The 17303-nt window shown below is 51.1% G+C and overlaps 1 protein-coding gene across 1 annotated transcript in view; it reads left to right on the forward strand.

Moving 5' to 3' along the window:
* Arhgap23 (Rho GTPase activating protein 23) overlaps window positions 1-12756 on the forward strand; it is a 73077-nt gene extending 60321 nt beyond the window's left edge. Inside the window, exons 21-24 of the mRNA XM_026387120.2 lie at window positions 162-203; window positions 705-801; window positions 2771-2802; window positions 10527-12756. Of these exons, the coding sequence (XP_026242905.1) occupies window positions 162-203; window positions 705-801; window positions 2771-2802; window positions 10527-11555 (1200 nt within the window). The 3' untranslated portion in view covers window positions 11556-12756. The remainder of the gene's footprint in view (window positions 1-161; window positions 204-704; window positions 802-2770; window positions 2803-10526) is intronic.
* The last annotated feature ends 4547 nt before the right edge of the window (window positions 12757-17303 follow it).

Raw genomic sequence — 17303 nt, forward strand, 5'->3', positions numbered from 1 at the left:
TCCAGGATCCACCAACCTCCCTCTGAGCCCTCTCGAGCAGCCAGGCCAGAGGGGCACCTTGCACCAGGTGGGCCCTCGGGCCAGCAGATTGAGGAGCCGGCGTCTCACTGTCTTCCCTCTCCCCATGTTAACTTCATTCCTTCCTTCTTCCTCCTCTGCAGTCAGACTGGTTCTTCAGTGATGACGAGGACAAGGGGGAGAGGGTAAGTGATGTAGAGGGTGGTGGGGCTGCTTTGAGGTGGCCCTAGGGGCTGGGTGGACAGCAAGACTCAAGCAGGGGAAGTGCCTTCCCTGGGGGAATCCCTGGTCTGAGGGAGGAGGCACAGTCCTTGCCTTGGTGAGCCCCCAGTCTGATGGGGGAGAGAGGCCTTGCTCTGGGGAAACCCAGTCCTGGAGCAGAGGTGGTCTCTGCCCTCCAGTCCATTGTGAAAGACTTAGGAAGCTCCAGTCCCGGGGGTGGGGGGTGGGGAGAGAGCTCTTGACCCCAACTGATGGAGCCTTTGGGATTCCACCTTGTTGGCGAAGCACAAAAGGGTCCTGTGGGGACAATAAGGCCTGCTCCTCAAGGCGCCTGCCTAGTGAGGGAGACCCTCCCAGCTGTGCAGAGCCCCAGTCTGATGGGGAGACCTGGGCCCCACCTGCTGAGGGCTCTGAAGTCCAGCCACCTGGGGGCCCGCTGGCTGACCCCTCCCTTCTGTTTACAGACCCCTGTAGATGACAAGGAGCCTCAGTCAGTGCCCAACATCGAGTACCTCCTGCCCAACATTGGCAGGACAGTGCCCCCTGGTGACCCAGGTTCAGGTGAGTGTGGGGCCTGGAGGGGCATGGGGGGTGGGCTCTGCCATCCTGAGGGTCCCAGAAACCTGGCCAGATGCCCCTCTTTCCTGTTCCCACCCTGGAGAGTGGGCTGTGGCCGGCCTTCTCCCTTCTGGGGGCTCCAGCCTCCTGTCGCTCAGCCGCCCCACCGCGGGCTGTGCAGAGGCCGCTCACCCTCCTTGCTGGTCTCTTTCCCGAGCCTTTGATTCCTCAGGGGCCAGCTGTGTGCTTCTGGCAGGTTCCTCTTTTTAATTTTTCTTCCTTTTCTCCTTGCACCCTGCCCCTCCCTCCTCTTTTCCCACACTCTCCTCCCACCCCTCCATCCTGCCCTCTTCTCTTCTCCCGCCTCCCTCCTCCAGCGGACCTGTTGGAAATTTAAAGGGTACAGTGTGGTTTCGCGGCCTCGGTCACTAACAGTGGCGGGTGATTATAAGAAGGCTGGGCAGGCATCGGGGCGGGCAGAAATGACCCTGGCAGTGAGGACCCTACCCCACACACCAGTTGCCCATGCTGGTTCCCAGCCCACCCGTCAGCCCCCAACCCTGCCCTTCCCCCGCTACGCTCCTTCTCTGGGGGAGGAGCTCACCGGGTCAGGACCCTGGCTCCCCCTTACCTGGAAATCTGGCCATCAAGTGGCTGCCCTTCCCAGCTCAGACTGTGGCTGTCTCTCTGTTATCCAACATGAGGGAGACTCGACTGAGGACCCAGCCCAGGGGCCAGTGATGCCCCCAGAAGCCTTTCTATGACTGTAGCTTCCGCCTCCATTTAGGGCTCTGGTCACTTGGTCCCTAAGTCCTGTTTCAGGGCCTCTGTGCCCCTCCTATCAGAGGAGAGATTAATTCCACGCTCAGAAGCAAGTGCATGGCCACTCTCTTCTTGGCTGCAGCCACTGTCTATCTCCTCAACACACACAGCATGTCCCATTCCTGTCCCAGGATGCAGCCCACATAGTCCCAGTTGGGAGAAGGAGATGGGAGGGGCCGGAGGACCTGGTAGGGGGATGGCAGAGGAGCCCCCTGTCTCTTCTAATCACCTGCTGCCGCCGCCCTGTGTGTGTCGCGTGTGGTCAGCCCATCCTGCTCTTCTCACCGTGTGCAGGGGGAGGGGGCTGGGGGACCTCTAACCTGCCTGCCAGAGAGTGTGGATTAACCGCACCTGCCCTCTCCCCACTTGGACCCTGGGAGGCCCTTGGATCAACCCCCTGGCTCTCGCCTTAGAGAGGACACTGCCAGGACTTGTTTCTGGTTTCTTCTCCCCCCCCCCCAGTGATATTAAGGGAGTGGTATCCTAGTCACACAGACATGACTCCAGATGTCAACGGAGACCTTGCCCCAAGGGCAGGTGCACCTTGCACTGGAGGTGGAACCTATCGGGACCTTTACCACCAGCCCATTGTATCCCTGTGTCCCACTCACTTCATTTGCACCCCTTTACTTGGTCATTTAAATGGTCCCTCTTCCTTCTCATGTCCTGGGGGGTGCGGGGCGAAGAGTGGATGTAGGCCCCCACTTTTCTATGCACCGTGTGGTCTCCATTTCTCCAGAGCATCTGTGATTTGCTGTGTTTCTCTGTTGTGGTTTCCATGGACTGCATCTGGTGTTTGGCATTTTCTCTCCAGTGTTTTAGAGTAACAGGGACAGGTGGGGAAGGGGAGCGGAATCGGGCAAAGCACCCCTTTGCCCTTAATCCTGGGCAAAAGAGGAGGGTTCAATGGATGGAAGCCTGATGTCACCTCCTTCCTCTGAAGGAAGTGGTGACTGATATCATTTTTGCTTCATCCTTATCCCATAGAAAATGCCATCAGACTCCATCACACTCCTAAGGCCTGGGGAGATCTCAGGGTTCTGAACTCCCTGGGTTCTGAAGCCTTTGAGGCAAAAGAATTGTGTTCACAAGGCTCGGCCTTCTCTTGCCCCCTCCAACTTTCAGTTTTCTTTGTGTCTCTCACCAGCAGATTCCACCACCTGCAGTTCAGCCAAGTCCAAGGTAAGTGCCCAGGCAATTCTGGGACTTTGACCGCCCCCCACAAACCCATCCGCTGTCTTTTGGTTAAGAGAATTAGAATGGCAGTTAGACCAGGAGGGAAGTGGAAGGTTTCTGGGAAGGAGGGAGGGAAATCCTGAGAGTCCAGGGTGAGCAGAGTAGCCCCACTCCTTGCCATGTTCGGCAAGGCATCTGGTGTAGTAGAAAGATCCGGCTTGGGAGTCCAGCGGCCAAGAGGCAGCGCGCTTCAGTGGTTAGAAGCATAGGCTCTGGATTCAGACAGTCTTAGGTTTTTTGTTTGTTTGTAATATTTTTTTTAGTTGTAGTTGGACACAATTCCTTTTTTTTTTTTTTTTAAGAGAGAGTGGGGGACAGAGAGAGAGAGAGAGAGAATTTTAGTATTTATTTATTTTTTCTTAGTTCTTGGCGGACACAACATCTTTGTTTGTATGTGGTGCTGAGGATTGAACCCGGGCCGCACGCAGCCAGGCGAGCGCGCTACCGCTTGAGCCACATCCCCAGCCCACAATTCCTTTATTTTATTTATTTTTATGTGGTGCTGAGGATTGAACCCAGGGCCTTGCACTTGATAGGCAAGCGCTCTACCGCTGAGGCACAATCCCAGCCCCAGTCTTGGGTTTGAATCCCAACTCTGCTACTTGGTGGTATGGGGATATTAAACAAGTTACTTAATCTTTTTGTGTGTGTGTGTGTGGTCCTGGGGATTGAACCCAGAGCCTTGTGTATACAAGCCAAGATCTCTACCAACTGAGCTATATCCTTAGCTCCTATTTAATCTCTTTCTGATCTTTGGTTTCTCATCTATAAAATGGGCTTAGCAATAACTATGTTTGCTATGATAAATATTCCTTAAGGTCTCTGGGGAGCCTAAAGCAAGCAAAAGGAAAGAATTAACAAAACTAATTAAGAGCAGAAATCAATGAAATTGAAAACAATTGAGAAAAATCAATGAATCCAAAAGTTGGAAATAAATAAATAATTAAATAAGATTAGTAAGCCTCTAGCCAAAGTGACACAATAAAAAGAGGAATGACAGAGCTGAGGATATAGTTCAGTTGGCAGAGTGCTTGCCGTGCAAGCACAAGGCCCTGGGTTCGATCCCCAGCACCACCAAAAAAAAAAAAAAAAGATGAATGACAGAAATTACCAATACCAGGGGTGACATAGGGACATTCCTGCAGACTACCCAGTCATTAAAAGGATAATCAGAAAATACTGTGAGCAACTCTATGCTCTTAAACTCAAAAACTTAGAATAGACCAATTATTTGAAAAATTCAAGCTACCAAACAAAACTCACATAAGAAGAAAGAGATAACCTGAGTAGTCAGACAGCTAGCTTATTAAAGAAATTGAATATATAATCAAAAGCCTTCCAACAAAGAACACTCCAAATCTGGACATGATGGTGCATACCTGTAATCCCAGCAGGGGACTGTGAGTTCAAGGCCAGCCTGGGCAACTTAACAAGACCCTGTCTCAAAATACATTTTTTTTTTAAAAAAAAGAGGGGCTAAGAGTGTAGTTCAATGATAGAGTGCCCCTGGGTTCAATAAAATTGGTCAACCTTTAGCTAAACCAATCCCATACATACATACAAAAGTATAATTTAAAAATAAAGATGGGCAGGGTGGCCTGTAATCCCAGTGACTAGGGATGCTAAGGCAGGAGCATCACAAGTTCAAAGCCAGCCTCAGCAACAATGAGACACTAAGCAACTCAGTGAGACTCTGTCTCTAAATTAAAAAAAAAGGGGGGGGGGTGCTGAGGATGTGGCTGGGTGGCCCTGGGTTCAATCCCCAGTACAAAAAAAACCCCACAAAATAATGCATAATGACATTTTGGTTGACAATCAAATGTAACAGTGGTCCCACCCTGCCTAAGTGTGTAGTGGGCTGTACTATCTGGAATTGTGTAAGTACCCACTGTGGTGTTCCCACATCGATATCATCACCTAATGATAGGTTTGTCAGAATGTATCCTGAGATAGATACAACTATAGTATAATATTTAAATTATAATTACTTAAATGTCATTTAAAAAATAACATTGGACTGGGAATGTAGCTTAGTATTAGACTACTTGACCTGAGTTTGATCCTCAGCAACAAAAATTAAAAAAAAAAAAAAAAAACTATTCTCCCCAACTCCTCCAGAGAATGGAAGAGGAAGGAACACTTTCCAACTCATTCTGTGAGGCCAGCATAGCATTAGCCTGTTAGCAGAACCTAACAGTGTGTCTCAGGATCAGCTTATTCATTTAGTGACACCACAAATACTTACTGAGCGTCAACTGTGTCTTCACTGTGCTGGTTACTGAAAATAGAATACTGAGCCAAGCAGATAGGTTCTGGACCTCACGAAGCTTACCTTCGAGTGAGGAGAAGACAGTAAGCCAATAAGCACATGACTAGCCACCCGGGGGCCTCGGGTACAGTGGAGGCAGAAGCCAGGTGGAATGAGTCCATACACCAGCTCCCTGGTGAGGGAGGGAAGAGAGCATGTGCAGACAGCTCTTTGAGAAGCCTGACTGTGAATCATGTTGAGAGCAAACAATGCAAAGCTGAGAGGTTGAGGGGAAGCTTGGGTTAAGAGAGTTGGAACCAGAGCCCCCAGGCAGGAGCCAGCCATGCTGGAGAAGGCACCTCCCCAGGGAAACGGAGAGGGAGGAGACAGGTGCACAGCTGGTGGAGGGTGGCTGGGCGCTCCCAGCGGAGGGCTGTCCTCAGTGAAGCAGGTGAGTCCTCAGCTCAGAGCAGAGGAGGTGGGAAAGGTTTGAGCAGAGGGAGGGAAGTCTGACATGGATCCCAAGAAACTGGGGAGTGTCTGGGCAGGGAGGGGGCCTCTGAAGGCTGTGACCCCTTCTCTGGAGTCAGCTCGTAGCCCAGCAGCCCTATCCTGCCATGCTAGGTCTGGCCTTCCCCACTCCCAGGACAGCCCCCTAGCCAGAAGGGTGACCACACCCTGAGTGCAGTAGATACAGCACCAACCTCCCAGCAGCTCACAGACCACTTCACTAGAGGTTCCAGAAAATGTGATTCCTGCCTCCCCAGGCACAAATAGGTTCTGGGCCTATCTGCCTCCTGCATTCTCCTGGGGACCCCTTAGAGGGCCCTCTTTTTAGTCACCATGCCTTTCAGAAAGTGGGTCTTTATTGTTATAGACTTACTCAGTCTTCACTGTGACTCTGATGAGTTACTCAGAATCAGTAGGGTGAGACAAGAAGTGAATCCACATTTCTTGAGCACCTGCTAGATGCCAGCAGTTATGCAGAGAACTTTATACTAAGGTCTATTTCATTTTATCCTCACAAAGGACCTGAGTTTTGTACCTTCCCCATTTTATAGATAGGAAAACCAAGGCTCAGAAGGTTCAAATAACTGGAAGTTTGGGCGTGTTCTAAGGCATCGAGGCATAGGGAACTGGTTAAATGGTCTCTTTCCTTGGAGAATGCTCTGGGGCATGAGTTCTGATTCTCCACTTTTGGGCTTGGGGTGATTCTGGATTTTCTGGCACAGAATTAGATCTGTTCTTGGCCTTAGCCTAAGTCAGCCAACCAAGCCCCTGAGAAACAGAGGCACAGATGGCTGTCGGGTTGTTAAGTAATAGAGAGGAATAGCCGTCAAGGTGGCAGATGTTGAGTTGTATGTGTAGCGGGTGGTCTCAGTAGTCTGACCCATGAGATGCTGGGAGTCAGAGTCTGGCAGGAGCCACCAAGCATCTAAAAACCTGAGGTGTCTCATTTCAGCCATCAGGAAGGGCTGCCTTGGGCACCAGGGCCTGGCCCCCACCAGACTGTGAGCCTCCATGGGTGGGAACGGGCTGGAGACACTACAGTCTCTGATTCTGTTGCCTGACTAAGGTGGGCGTTGTCAGCTGCATTCCTGGGAGCCTCTGTGGGGTCTTCGCCACCAGCAGGTGCACAGGAGGCCATGGGGCTGACCGGGCTGCTCCTGTTTTTGTTTCTGACTCAGCTGAGATTCTAGGGAAGATTCTGTTGGAATAGGGGGCTCCCAGGCCTATCACATACCACTGCTCTAGACGTAACAGCCCTGTTTCTGTTACGGACACCCAGTTGGGTCAGTGCCCTAAATTACAATCGTGCACTCATGCTGCCTCCCTGTGAGGATGGTCCTGGCTGTTCCTGATGTGACAGTGGCCAGCACACATCACAGGCCACTCCTAGTTCCACCGTGGTGGCTGGGGCACACCAGCTTAACACCAGAAGGCTCCTCTGTTACCTTAATTCTTGGGGAAGGAGCACCCTTTTGTCTTCTCTGGTGGTTCCTCACTCCTGTTCAGCTCTCTGTGCAGCTCAGTCACCGGCCAAGGTCCCACTGGCACAGGGGGAAGCTGGGCTCCTGGTTTTACCCTGTCTGGCTTCTCCCACTGTTTCAATCCATTTCACCACAAGTTCCTCATCCTGTCCTAAGCCCCACAAGTAACCTCCTCATGACCCTGCTCCCGAAAGAGAACTATCTGGCCCCATGAAAATATTTGTGCTAACCACAGACAGTGGAAAGCAGGGATTCCCCTCCACTTCGGGTTTTAAGGCACCTTCAGAAATCACAGGACAGGTGATGTAGATCAATGGTAGAGAGCTTGTCTGTCATGCACATGACCCTGGATTAGATCCCCTTTACCCCCCCCCAAAATAAAAATTGCTGTGTAAGCTGGGCATGGTGATGCACACCTCTAATCCAAGTTACTTTGGAGCTAAAGCAGGAGGATTGCAAGTTCAAGACCGGTCTGGGCAATTTAGCAAGACCTTGTCTCAAAATAAAATTGGAATAAAATTGTGTGTGTAGGGATGCAGCTCAGTGGTAGAGAGCTCACCTAGCATGTGCCGGGCTCTGAGTTCAAGCCCCAGCACTGCCAACGAGACACACACCCCTGCTCCGGAAAGACCTTCATACAAAAATCCTGTAGCAAATTCTTTCAGAGCCCTTCTCTGGAGGCCCAAGGCTGATGATTAGCTTGCTGGTGAAGGCAGCAATTCAGCTCTCACCAGTGATGCCCCCTGTTTTCACTGATTGCTGAGTTTAAAATCCCTAACAATATCAACAGCTGCCATTTTTTGAGCACTTGCTACATTACTGTGCTCAGAATTATTAATCCTATCAAGTGCCCTGTGAGCTAGAGATAGCATCAGCCTTATTTTACAGTTGAGGAAAGAGGCAGGGAGAACTTTGGTAAACTGCCTCAGGTCTCAGAGCCAGCTAGTTGCCTGCTCCAGTACCTGCCCTCTGAGACAGAATCCATTACAACAAGCCTGCCCCAGACAGAACCTTCCCCCACCGCAAACCCCCACCACCACCCCCTACCCACAACTATTAGAGTAGAGCTGACGGCCAGGGCAGGTGTCTTGGCTCAGGCTGCTATAACAAAATACTGTGGCTGGGTGGCTTCAATAACAGACATTTCCCCCAGTTCTAGGGGCTAAAAATCCAAGATCAAGGAGCCAGCATGTTGGTTTGTGGGGAGACTCCCCTTCTGCTTTGTGGAGGGCCATCCACCTTATCACTGTATCCTTACAAGGCAGAGGAAGAAAAAGGGAGAGAAAGAGAAAACCACATGCAAACTCACTGGTATCTCTTCTTGTAAAGGCATTAATCCCACCATTAGGGCCCTGCACTCAAACCTCACTGAAGCCTAATTTTTTAATGAAGGTTTCATCTCCAAATACCATCATATTGGGGGTTAGAACTTCAACATAAGTTTTGGGAGGGACACAATTCACTCCATAGCAATGGGTAAAAACAGCTAGCTAATCAGTAGCTGGTTAAACTGGGCTCATTTCTGCTTAGGTCTCGCAGCACTGGCCAGGTTCCAGATACACATGTGTGATATCTAGCAGGTGCTTGGCATGGTGAATACACTGGACCAAAGAAAGGCTGCTGGAGTCTGGTGCAGGGGTCTCCTTTACCTCTCCAAGGGAGCCGCTGCTTGTACACCTTAGTGACAGAGGCTCACTCACTCATAAGACCACTATGGCAGGGGAGAAGTTGATTACCATGACTTACATCCAGCTCTGAGATGAGATCCATGGCTCTGAGATGAGATCCTCCTGCCTTACCCCAGCTCTGGTCATTGGCACCCATTGCTTCTGCTAGCCCCAGTTTCTAGTAGCCTCCCCTCGATTGTCCCCGTGACCTCTATGTGAATGTGCTGGCTCAGCATTCCCTGAAAGAGATCATTCTGACTTCACTGTGCTAGAACCAGATTGCATGAGAGGGTAGTTTGATCAGATGATCTACCAAATAGGGCCAGGGGACATTAATGGTTGCCAGAAATGTTAAAGGGCATGTGACTCAAAGGGTTGGTAGGGCAGTATCACCAGCGTAAAGGCTGGGTTGGGTCCAGGTCAGGGCACTATCCTGGGGAGGTTGGGGCGACTGTGAAGGGCCCCGTGTGTACCCCAGGAATTGTCCCAATGAGGGTGGGGCCATGCAAGTCTGGAGCAAGCTGAGAGGAGATCAGATTCTTGCTTCAGAGGGCTCTGGAGGAGGGGAGATCAGGTGGAGCAAGGATGGAGTCAGGAGCCCTATTAGGAGGGGAAGAATGGCCTGGAAAAGGCAGAGTGAGAACATACAAGAGGACACTGAGGATGAGCTGGCCATGGACCCTCCTCAGGAGAATTGAGAGGAGCAAAGAGAGGGGGGAGTCACAAGGCCACCTTAAGGTCAGGAACAGGAATGGAGGCAGTTTGGGGCAGGCAGAACAACATGGACCCAGATGGGTGAGTTTTGAGGTGCCAGGAGACACCCAGGTAGAGATGGGTTTGCAGGTGGAAGAGGAATTCTGGAGCTCAAAGGAAAGAGTGGAGTAGGACAGTGCCGCCTTGTGCAGTGTTGTTTTCTAACATTATTTTCCAGGAGAGTGGAAAACAGAGTTCTGGGAACTCCCCCAAAAGGAGCAGGAGGCCAGAAAGGGAGGATGAAAAGCAAGGTCCAGGAGGCTACTATGGTGGGCAGCATAGGTTACTCTGGGAGATGGTGGGAGGCCCTCACCAAAACCCCCAGGGTTCAGCAGGTGGGCTGGTGGAGGAGAGGCTAGTGGACCCAGCTGGGGGTGGAAGGAGAGGCTCCCATGCAAACTGTCCACTGTACAGGATTCTTCAGGCATTTTTGGCAGCCAGCTGGCAGTTGGATTGATCTGGGGCTGGGGATTGGCTGGGTGGGAAAAGGAGAAAGTGTATTTGAGCCCTGTGTAGGTGGAATTTGCTGTGTAGGTGGAATTGCAGGTTTCCAAAACGGGGTGATGAAGAGGGAACTTGGGTGTTTGCTTGGCACCGGGATTAGTGTTCAGGGAGCTTTGGTGATTCCAACCAGGACTGTGTATGTGAACTGGGCTCCAACTGTCAAGTGTTAGGCACTGTGGGGAGACTATAGCAGGGCTGTGTCTAAAAAGGTTTATCTAGGGAAGAATATAGAACTCGGAGGCGGGTGGGGGACCCGCCCCAGTTCCCTGAAAAATCTGCGAGCTGGATTAAGGTGCTGGGAAGGCCTCAGGATGGCGGAGGGGCTGGAGTGGTCTCCGCAAGGATGGTGACCATTCAGCTAACACAAGGATGGAGAAGGAACGTCTTACATGCCTTTATGGATTCCGATTTGGTCTGGGTCTGTTGAGGAGGGTGTATGGTGTGAGTGTAGAGGGCGCTGAGGCCATCAAGCCCCGACTCCTCACCTTGACCTGTCTCCCCTTACAGGGCTCGTGGGCCCCCAAGAAGGAGCCATATGCCCGGGAGATGCTGGCGATCTCCTTCATCTCGGCGGTCAACCGCAAGCGGAAGAAGCGGCGGGAGGCGCGGGGGCTGGGCAGCAGCACCGACGACGACTCGGAGCAGGAGGCACACAAGCCCGGGGCGCCGGCGCCGGGACCCCCGGAGCGGCCAGAGGGGCAGCTGCCTAGCGCCACTGCCCCCGAGGCCCCCGGGCGCCTCAGCCCCCCGGCGGCACCCGAGGAAAGGCCGGCCGCGGACACGCGCTCCATCGTCTCGGGCTACTCCACCCTGTCCACCATGGACCGCAGCGTGTGCTCGGGCGCCGGGGGCCGGCGGGCGGGGGCGGGGGACGAGGCGGACGACGAGCGCAGCGAGCTGAGCCACGTGGAGACGGACACGGAGGGTGGCGCGGGCCCGGGGGGTCGCTTGGTGCGCCGGCCCTCCTTCAGCTCGCACCACCTAATACCCTGCGACACCCTGGCGCGGCGCCGCCTGTCCCGCAGCCGCCCGGACGCCGAGGGCGCGGGCACGGGCGCGGGCCGAGGAGTCGCCCGCGTCCCGGAGCTACCGGGCTCGGCCTCGTCCAGCAGCCAGGAGTCGCTGCGCCCCCCGGCGGCCGCGGCGGCGCTGGGCTCGCGGCCCTCGCGCATGGAGGCGCTGCGGCTGCGCCTTCGCGGTACGGCCGACGACATGCTGGCGGTGCGGCTGCGGCGGCCACTGTCGCCTGAGACGCGGCGGCGCCGGAGCAGCTGGCGCCGCCACACGGTGGTGGTGCAGAGCCCTCTGACCGACCTCAACTTCAACGAATGGAAGGAGCTGGGTGGAGGTGGGGGGCCGGAGCCCACGGGTGCGCGGGCACACAGTGACAACAAGGACTCCGGCCTCAGCAGCCTAGAGTCCACCAAGGCGCGGGCCTCATCGTCCGCCGCCTCGCTGCCACCAGGAGACCTGGCGGCCCTGCAGAGCCAGCCCCCACGCCGTTCGACCGCCTCCCGCCTCCATCAGTGTCTGTGACACCCTTTTTCCTTTCGCACGCCCCTCGGACTCCAGTCCTCCCCGAGCCCCTTGGGGAACTGGGTTCTCCTTGGCTTGCACTCATCTCCTGTAGCCCCTGGGCGCCGCCCCGGGCCGCAGGCGTCTCTGGTTTGTGTGCTGGAGTTGAGGAGCGGTGGGCAGGGGAGAAACCCCAGCTGGACCACTGGCGGGAGCCGGCGGTGGGGAGAGGGAAGGGGCTGCTGAGGTCCGTGTGCCCTGAACATGTGACTTGAGTGTGCCCTTCTGGGCTTGCTATGGCTTCACCTAGAGACCCTTGTTGACCATGGGGTGTGGATTTAGTCCGAAACCCCCAAGTTTCAGACTAAAGGAAAGGTCGCGGGTGACACTGGCTTTTTGCTTCTTTCCTCTGCCCCTCCAGCCAATAGCTCGTAGCTAAGGGAGCGGCGTGTATGTATGTATGTCTGGGGAGAGGAGAGGGGTGCCCCTGGGGGGAAATGGACGTCTGTGGTGTGTGTGTGTGTGTGTCACTGTCCAAAGGTGTTTCCAGTAGCAACTTCTGCCCTCACTCCCACCTGTCCTCCCATGTGCCCCCAGGGTCCCTGCCTTTGGTGCCCACAGGGATCCTGGCCCTGCTTCTCAGAGCCAGAGAAGGGATTGGGGCCGTTCTGCAAAGACGGGACTGTAAACCCTCACCAGGGGTCACATCCCCTACACACTCTTGCCAACCTCTTAAGTCACCCCCACAAGCTCTTTTACCACGGGGAACTCCTTGTTGCCCAGTTTGAGGAGGGTCCTCGGGCCCCTGCTGGTACCTCCCTCCTTTTTGTTCTTCCAGCTGTGCCTGTTCCTTCCACTGCTCAGGCACGCAGACCCCACTTTCTCTTAAGGAGGGGAATATTCAAGAACACCCCTGGTGTCTATATCACTGATTTTTGGGTTCTGAACTGAGCTGTTCCTGCAGGATGGGCGGGACCAGCCCTCACTAGCCCCTTTCACATTGTAAATAAACCTCAGATCACCAGGCCCCCCACACCCTCTCTCATTCCAGGGAAGCCCAGGTGGGGTTGTGAACCCCTGCAGCCACCTCGGTCAGTCCTCTTGTTTTATGCAAAAATTTGCTGTAAAGTAGATTTCTGTCTCCTCCCTCTCCCAGCCTTTTATTGTAAATATTGTCTCTAAATGTGTAACATATTATAAAGAATTTATAAGGATTTTTAAAGATGTTTTGCTCATTTAAAAAAGTGTTGTAACAGTGTTGGATAAAGCCCTCCCCCCACCTCCGCATGGGTCCTTTCACTGTGTCCTTGACACACTTCTCTAAGCAACAACTAAGATTTCCTGCTTCTGAAAAGTCCTGTCTTAAAAGTACAGTCTATATCTTGGAAATAAATGACCTTCCTTGAGGCACAAGTCATCAGTGTCACTTGTTTTGGAGGGAGGAGTGGGACAGAGCAGGGCTTTCGATGGGGGACAGGTGAGTACCAGGCCCAAGAAAGGAGGGAATGGGCTGGACCAGGTGGAGGCAAACCTATTTCTCCTGATGGCTTTTGCAAGTGTCCAGGGAGACGAGTATGAGCAGTGACATAGGCACAGACACAAGTTGGAGGGGCAGCAGTTTTCCTCATTGCTGCCTCGAGCGTCTGCTCTTTGTTTCTGTAGATTATTTCTCAGGTTGGCCCAGACCTTCAAAATGGTCTCAGGTGCTGCCCGGCAGACAGGAGGTTTGGTCCAGCTGTCATGGGCACCCCGGGCCTGGATTATATTGGGAAAGGACTGTGGGGCTTGCCGGTTGTCCAAATCACATGTATAAGCTTATAACATGGGTGGCTTTCTTCTGTCATGGCTCTCTAGTTGCCCTGCCATTTATTCCCAGGCTGCCTCTGAGGAGCCCGGTGTCCTCTAAGGGAGGAAGAGCAGGAGAGGGAATGTAGACTGGGGGAAGCTCAGTCACTGAATCCCCTTGCCCTCCCCCAACACCCCAGGGCTTTAATGGTGAAACCAATCCCCAACACCCCTGAGCTCAACACCATTGTTATCTCCGTTTTCCATGTGAGGAAACTGAGGCTCAGAGCAGTGACTTAACCTGCGCAAGGTCACTCATTCTTCAAGGAAGTGGGTGGATAAGTCTTAAATCCAAGCTGAAGACACTGGGGTGCTGTTACCTCCCACTAGGCCAGCTTCTGCAGACTGTGGTAGGCTTTGAATGAAAATAGTTCAAACCCTTGTTCTCTGTCTTTTGAAAATAAAGGAGAAATGAAGACATCTCGTAAGAATTATTGCTGGCAGGTCTGCCATATAAACATGGTGAGTGAACCTTTGAGCTAAAATGGAGCTACCAGAGAGTAACTTGAATCCACATGAAGAAATTAAAGAAAAGAAAAGAAAAGAAAAAAAAAAACAGTAATGGGGGCTGGGGTTGTGGCTCAGTGGTAGAGCGCTTCCTAGCATGCATGAGGCACTGAGTTCGATTCTCAGCACCACATATAAATGAATAAATAAAAAATAAAGGTCCATCAACAACTTAAAAAAATTTAAAAAAACACATAAGGATAACTTCATAGATATTATGAAAGATGGTATATTTTTGTTGTAATTCTGTGTTCAACTATGTCTTTAAAAGACGATTGCATAAAGCAGTAGTTATAAAACTGTGCTGTCATGTAATGGTGTAGTTTGTAATGACAGTATGAAGGAGTGGGGACACAGTGCAGCCAAAGGAGCAAAGTTTTTATAAACTATTAAAATTTACTATTGGGCTGGGGATGTGGCTCAAGTGGTAGCACGCTCGCCTGGCATGTGTGCGGACCGGGTTCGATCCTCAGCACCACATACCAACAAAGATGTTGTGTCCACCGAAAACTAAAAAGATAAATAAATATTAAAATTTACTATTAATCCAAGCTAGATTATTTTAGAGTTTAACTAGAAATTAAGATGCTAATTGGGATCCCCAGGGCATCTACTAAGAAAATAATTAAGAAAACATTGTAAATGAAACAAGAAGGGAATTTAAAAGATACATTAGAAAATATCTATTTTAGGGCCAGGTGTGGTGGCACACATCTCTAATCCCAGCAACTTTGGAGGCTGAGGCAGGAGGGTCCTTGAGTTCAAAGCTAGCTTCAGCAATTCAGTGAGGCTCTAAGCAACTTAGACTCTGTCTCTAAATAAAATATTTAAAAAGCTGGGGATGTCGCTAGGTGGTAAAGCATCCCTGAGTTCAATCCCTAACACCAATAAATAAATAGGTAGATAAATATGAATTTAAAAGTAAAAATAAATATGAGCAAATGATTTAAAAAGATACTTCTTCAGAGAAGATACACATAATAAACACATGAAAAGATGCCCAACTTCATTCCTTATAAAGGAAATGCCAATCAAAGCCACAATGAGCTATGAGGTCACACACTAAAGATGGCTGAAGTGGAAAAGACAGACAATAACAAGTTTTGACAAGGATGTGGAGAAATTAGAACCCATGTACATAGGTGGTCAGACCACAAAGTAGCAGCTGCTTTGGAAAACAGTTTGGCAGTTCCTCAAAATGTGAACTAAGAGCTACTCTAAACCCAATAATTCTCCTCCTAGATATGGACCCAAGAGAACTGAAACATGTCCACACACACACACACAAACATACACACACACACACAAAAAAAACCACCTTGTACTTGAACATTCACATACTAGCAACCTAAAAGTCCATCAATTGACGAACATAAAAGAAAAACAACTTAAAATGGAAATCCATACAATGGAACATATTTAGCTGCAAAAGAAATGAAGTACAAGTCGGGCATAGCAGCACACCCCTGTAATCCCAGCAATTCAGGAGGCTGAGACAGGAGGATCAAAAGTTTAAGGACAGCCTCAACAACTGGGCAAGGTCCTAAGCAACTTAGTGAGACCCTCTCTCAAAATAAAAAATAAAAAAGGACTGGGGGCGTGATTCAGTGGTTGAGCACCCCTGGGTTCAGTCCCTGGTACTAGAAATAACTAAGTAAATAAATAAGGAGTGAAGTATTGATTCATGCCATGACATTTGAAAACATGCCAGAAAGAAGCCAGTCTCAGGAGCCAGGCACGGTGGTGCCTGTCTGAAATCCCGCAACTTGGGAGGCTGAAGCAGGATTGCAAATTGAAAGCCAGCCTGGGCAACTTAGAGATCTGTCTCAAAATAAAAAGGGATGTGGCTCAGGAGTAAAGCACCCCCAGGTTCAATCCCCAGTACCAAAAAAGAAAGAAGAGAATCACAAAAAACCATATGTTGTATAACTCCATTTGTGGAAGTGTCTGGAATGTGCAACTCCAGAGAGTCAAAGTAGATGAGTAGTTACGGAGGCCTGGGGGTAGGGACCAGGAGGGGGCAGAGAGGAAGGAGCTGGAATGAGGAATGATTGTTAAGGGTCAAAGTTTCTTTTGGGAACGTTGAAACTGTTCTAGAATTAGATCATAGTGATGGCTGCACATATCTGAGAACATACTAAAAACCACTGAACTGTAGGTTTTAAATGGGTGAATTTTATGGTGTGTAAACTATATCTCAATAAAGCCGCAAAAGACAAACAACAGACTGTGCTCTAAAACCAGCTCTGCCTGTCCATCGAGGTTCGATGCTTCAGGGGAAGAGTTTTTTTGTGGGGGAGGAAATTCCAAACCTACTAGAGTTGAAGTAAAGGACTAAGGTGTTCTCCTGACCTTCTGGCAGAAACCTATAGAGGAACCATAACTATCAGCCTGAGCTAAAGCAAGGTGGGGGCATTTTGAGATTTCTGGGGTGGTGACCAGGGTTGTGGGATGGGGCCTCCTGCCAGGTGTGCCGTTGTAGTGTCAATCTATCAACATCAGTGACCTTCAAGGAACCTGTTGCCTGTTAAGTGGCATAGAAGCCACAGGCCCAAGGCTTTAACCCTGTGGATAGAGCTCACTCTGAGTTCAGGGATTGCTTAAGACACTCAAATATCAAAAAGGGAGAGACTAGCCTGGGTGTGGTAACTACACCTATAGTCCCAGCTGCTCATGAGGCTAAGGAAGGAGGGTTGCTTGAGCCCAGGAGTTGGAGGCCAGCCTGGGCAACATAGTAAAACTTTGTCTCTTAAAAATAAAAAAAAATAATAAAGTGGCACATGCCTGTAATTCCAGCGTCAGCAAAAGCAAGACGCTAAGCAACTCCGTGAGACCCTGTCTCTAAGTAGAATACAAAACAGGTCTGGGGATGTGGCTCAGTGGTTGAGTGCCCCTGAGTTCAATCCCTGGTATTAATAATAATAATAATAAACAGGAAGAAAATCCTGAGGGTGGGTCCCAGGGGAGATGTACCCAAGATGAGGGCCTTCCCAGGCTCCTATTTTTGCCCAGCCCATTAGAACTGGAGCTCTGAGGCCTATCTGATCTCGCTCCAACCCTTGCTTTGCTCGGCCTTCTCCACTAGTAAAATGGAGATAACACGATCTCCTGCCCCAATCATTAGATTAAATGAGCACTCCCTAGACGGCCGAGATTAATACCATACAGTATTATTAATGAAGGCCAGCTGTGGGGAGGATGCGTCCTGGGTTGCATTCTGGCTCCAGTTGCTTTAGATCTACAACTGACCCTCTCTTTGCCCTTCCTCAGCCCCGGGGTTGTCAGCTGCAGGGTGGCTTCCTGCTTTTACCTGCTCCTCCTCTCCATCGCTGTAGCCAGAGGGAACTTCTGAAATACTTGGTCAGATAGAACACTTTCCTACAGAAAACCCTCGGAATGCTTCCCATGGCTCTGAGA

This window comes from Urocitellus parryii, chromosome 7 (assembly GCF_045843805.1).
Source record: "Urocitellus parryii isolate mUroPar1 chromosome 7, mUroPar1.hap1, whole genome shotgun sequence".
In the NCBI taxonomy this organism is placed as follows: Eukaryota; Metazoa; Chordata; class Mammalia; order Rodentia; family Sciuridae; genus Urocitellus; species Urocitellus parryii.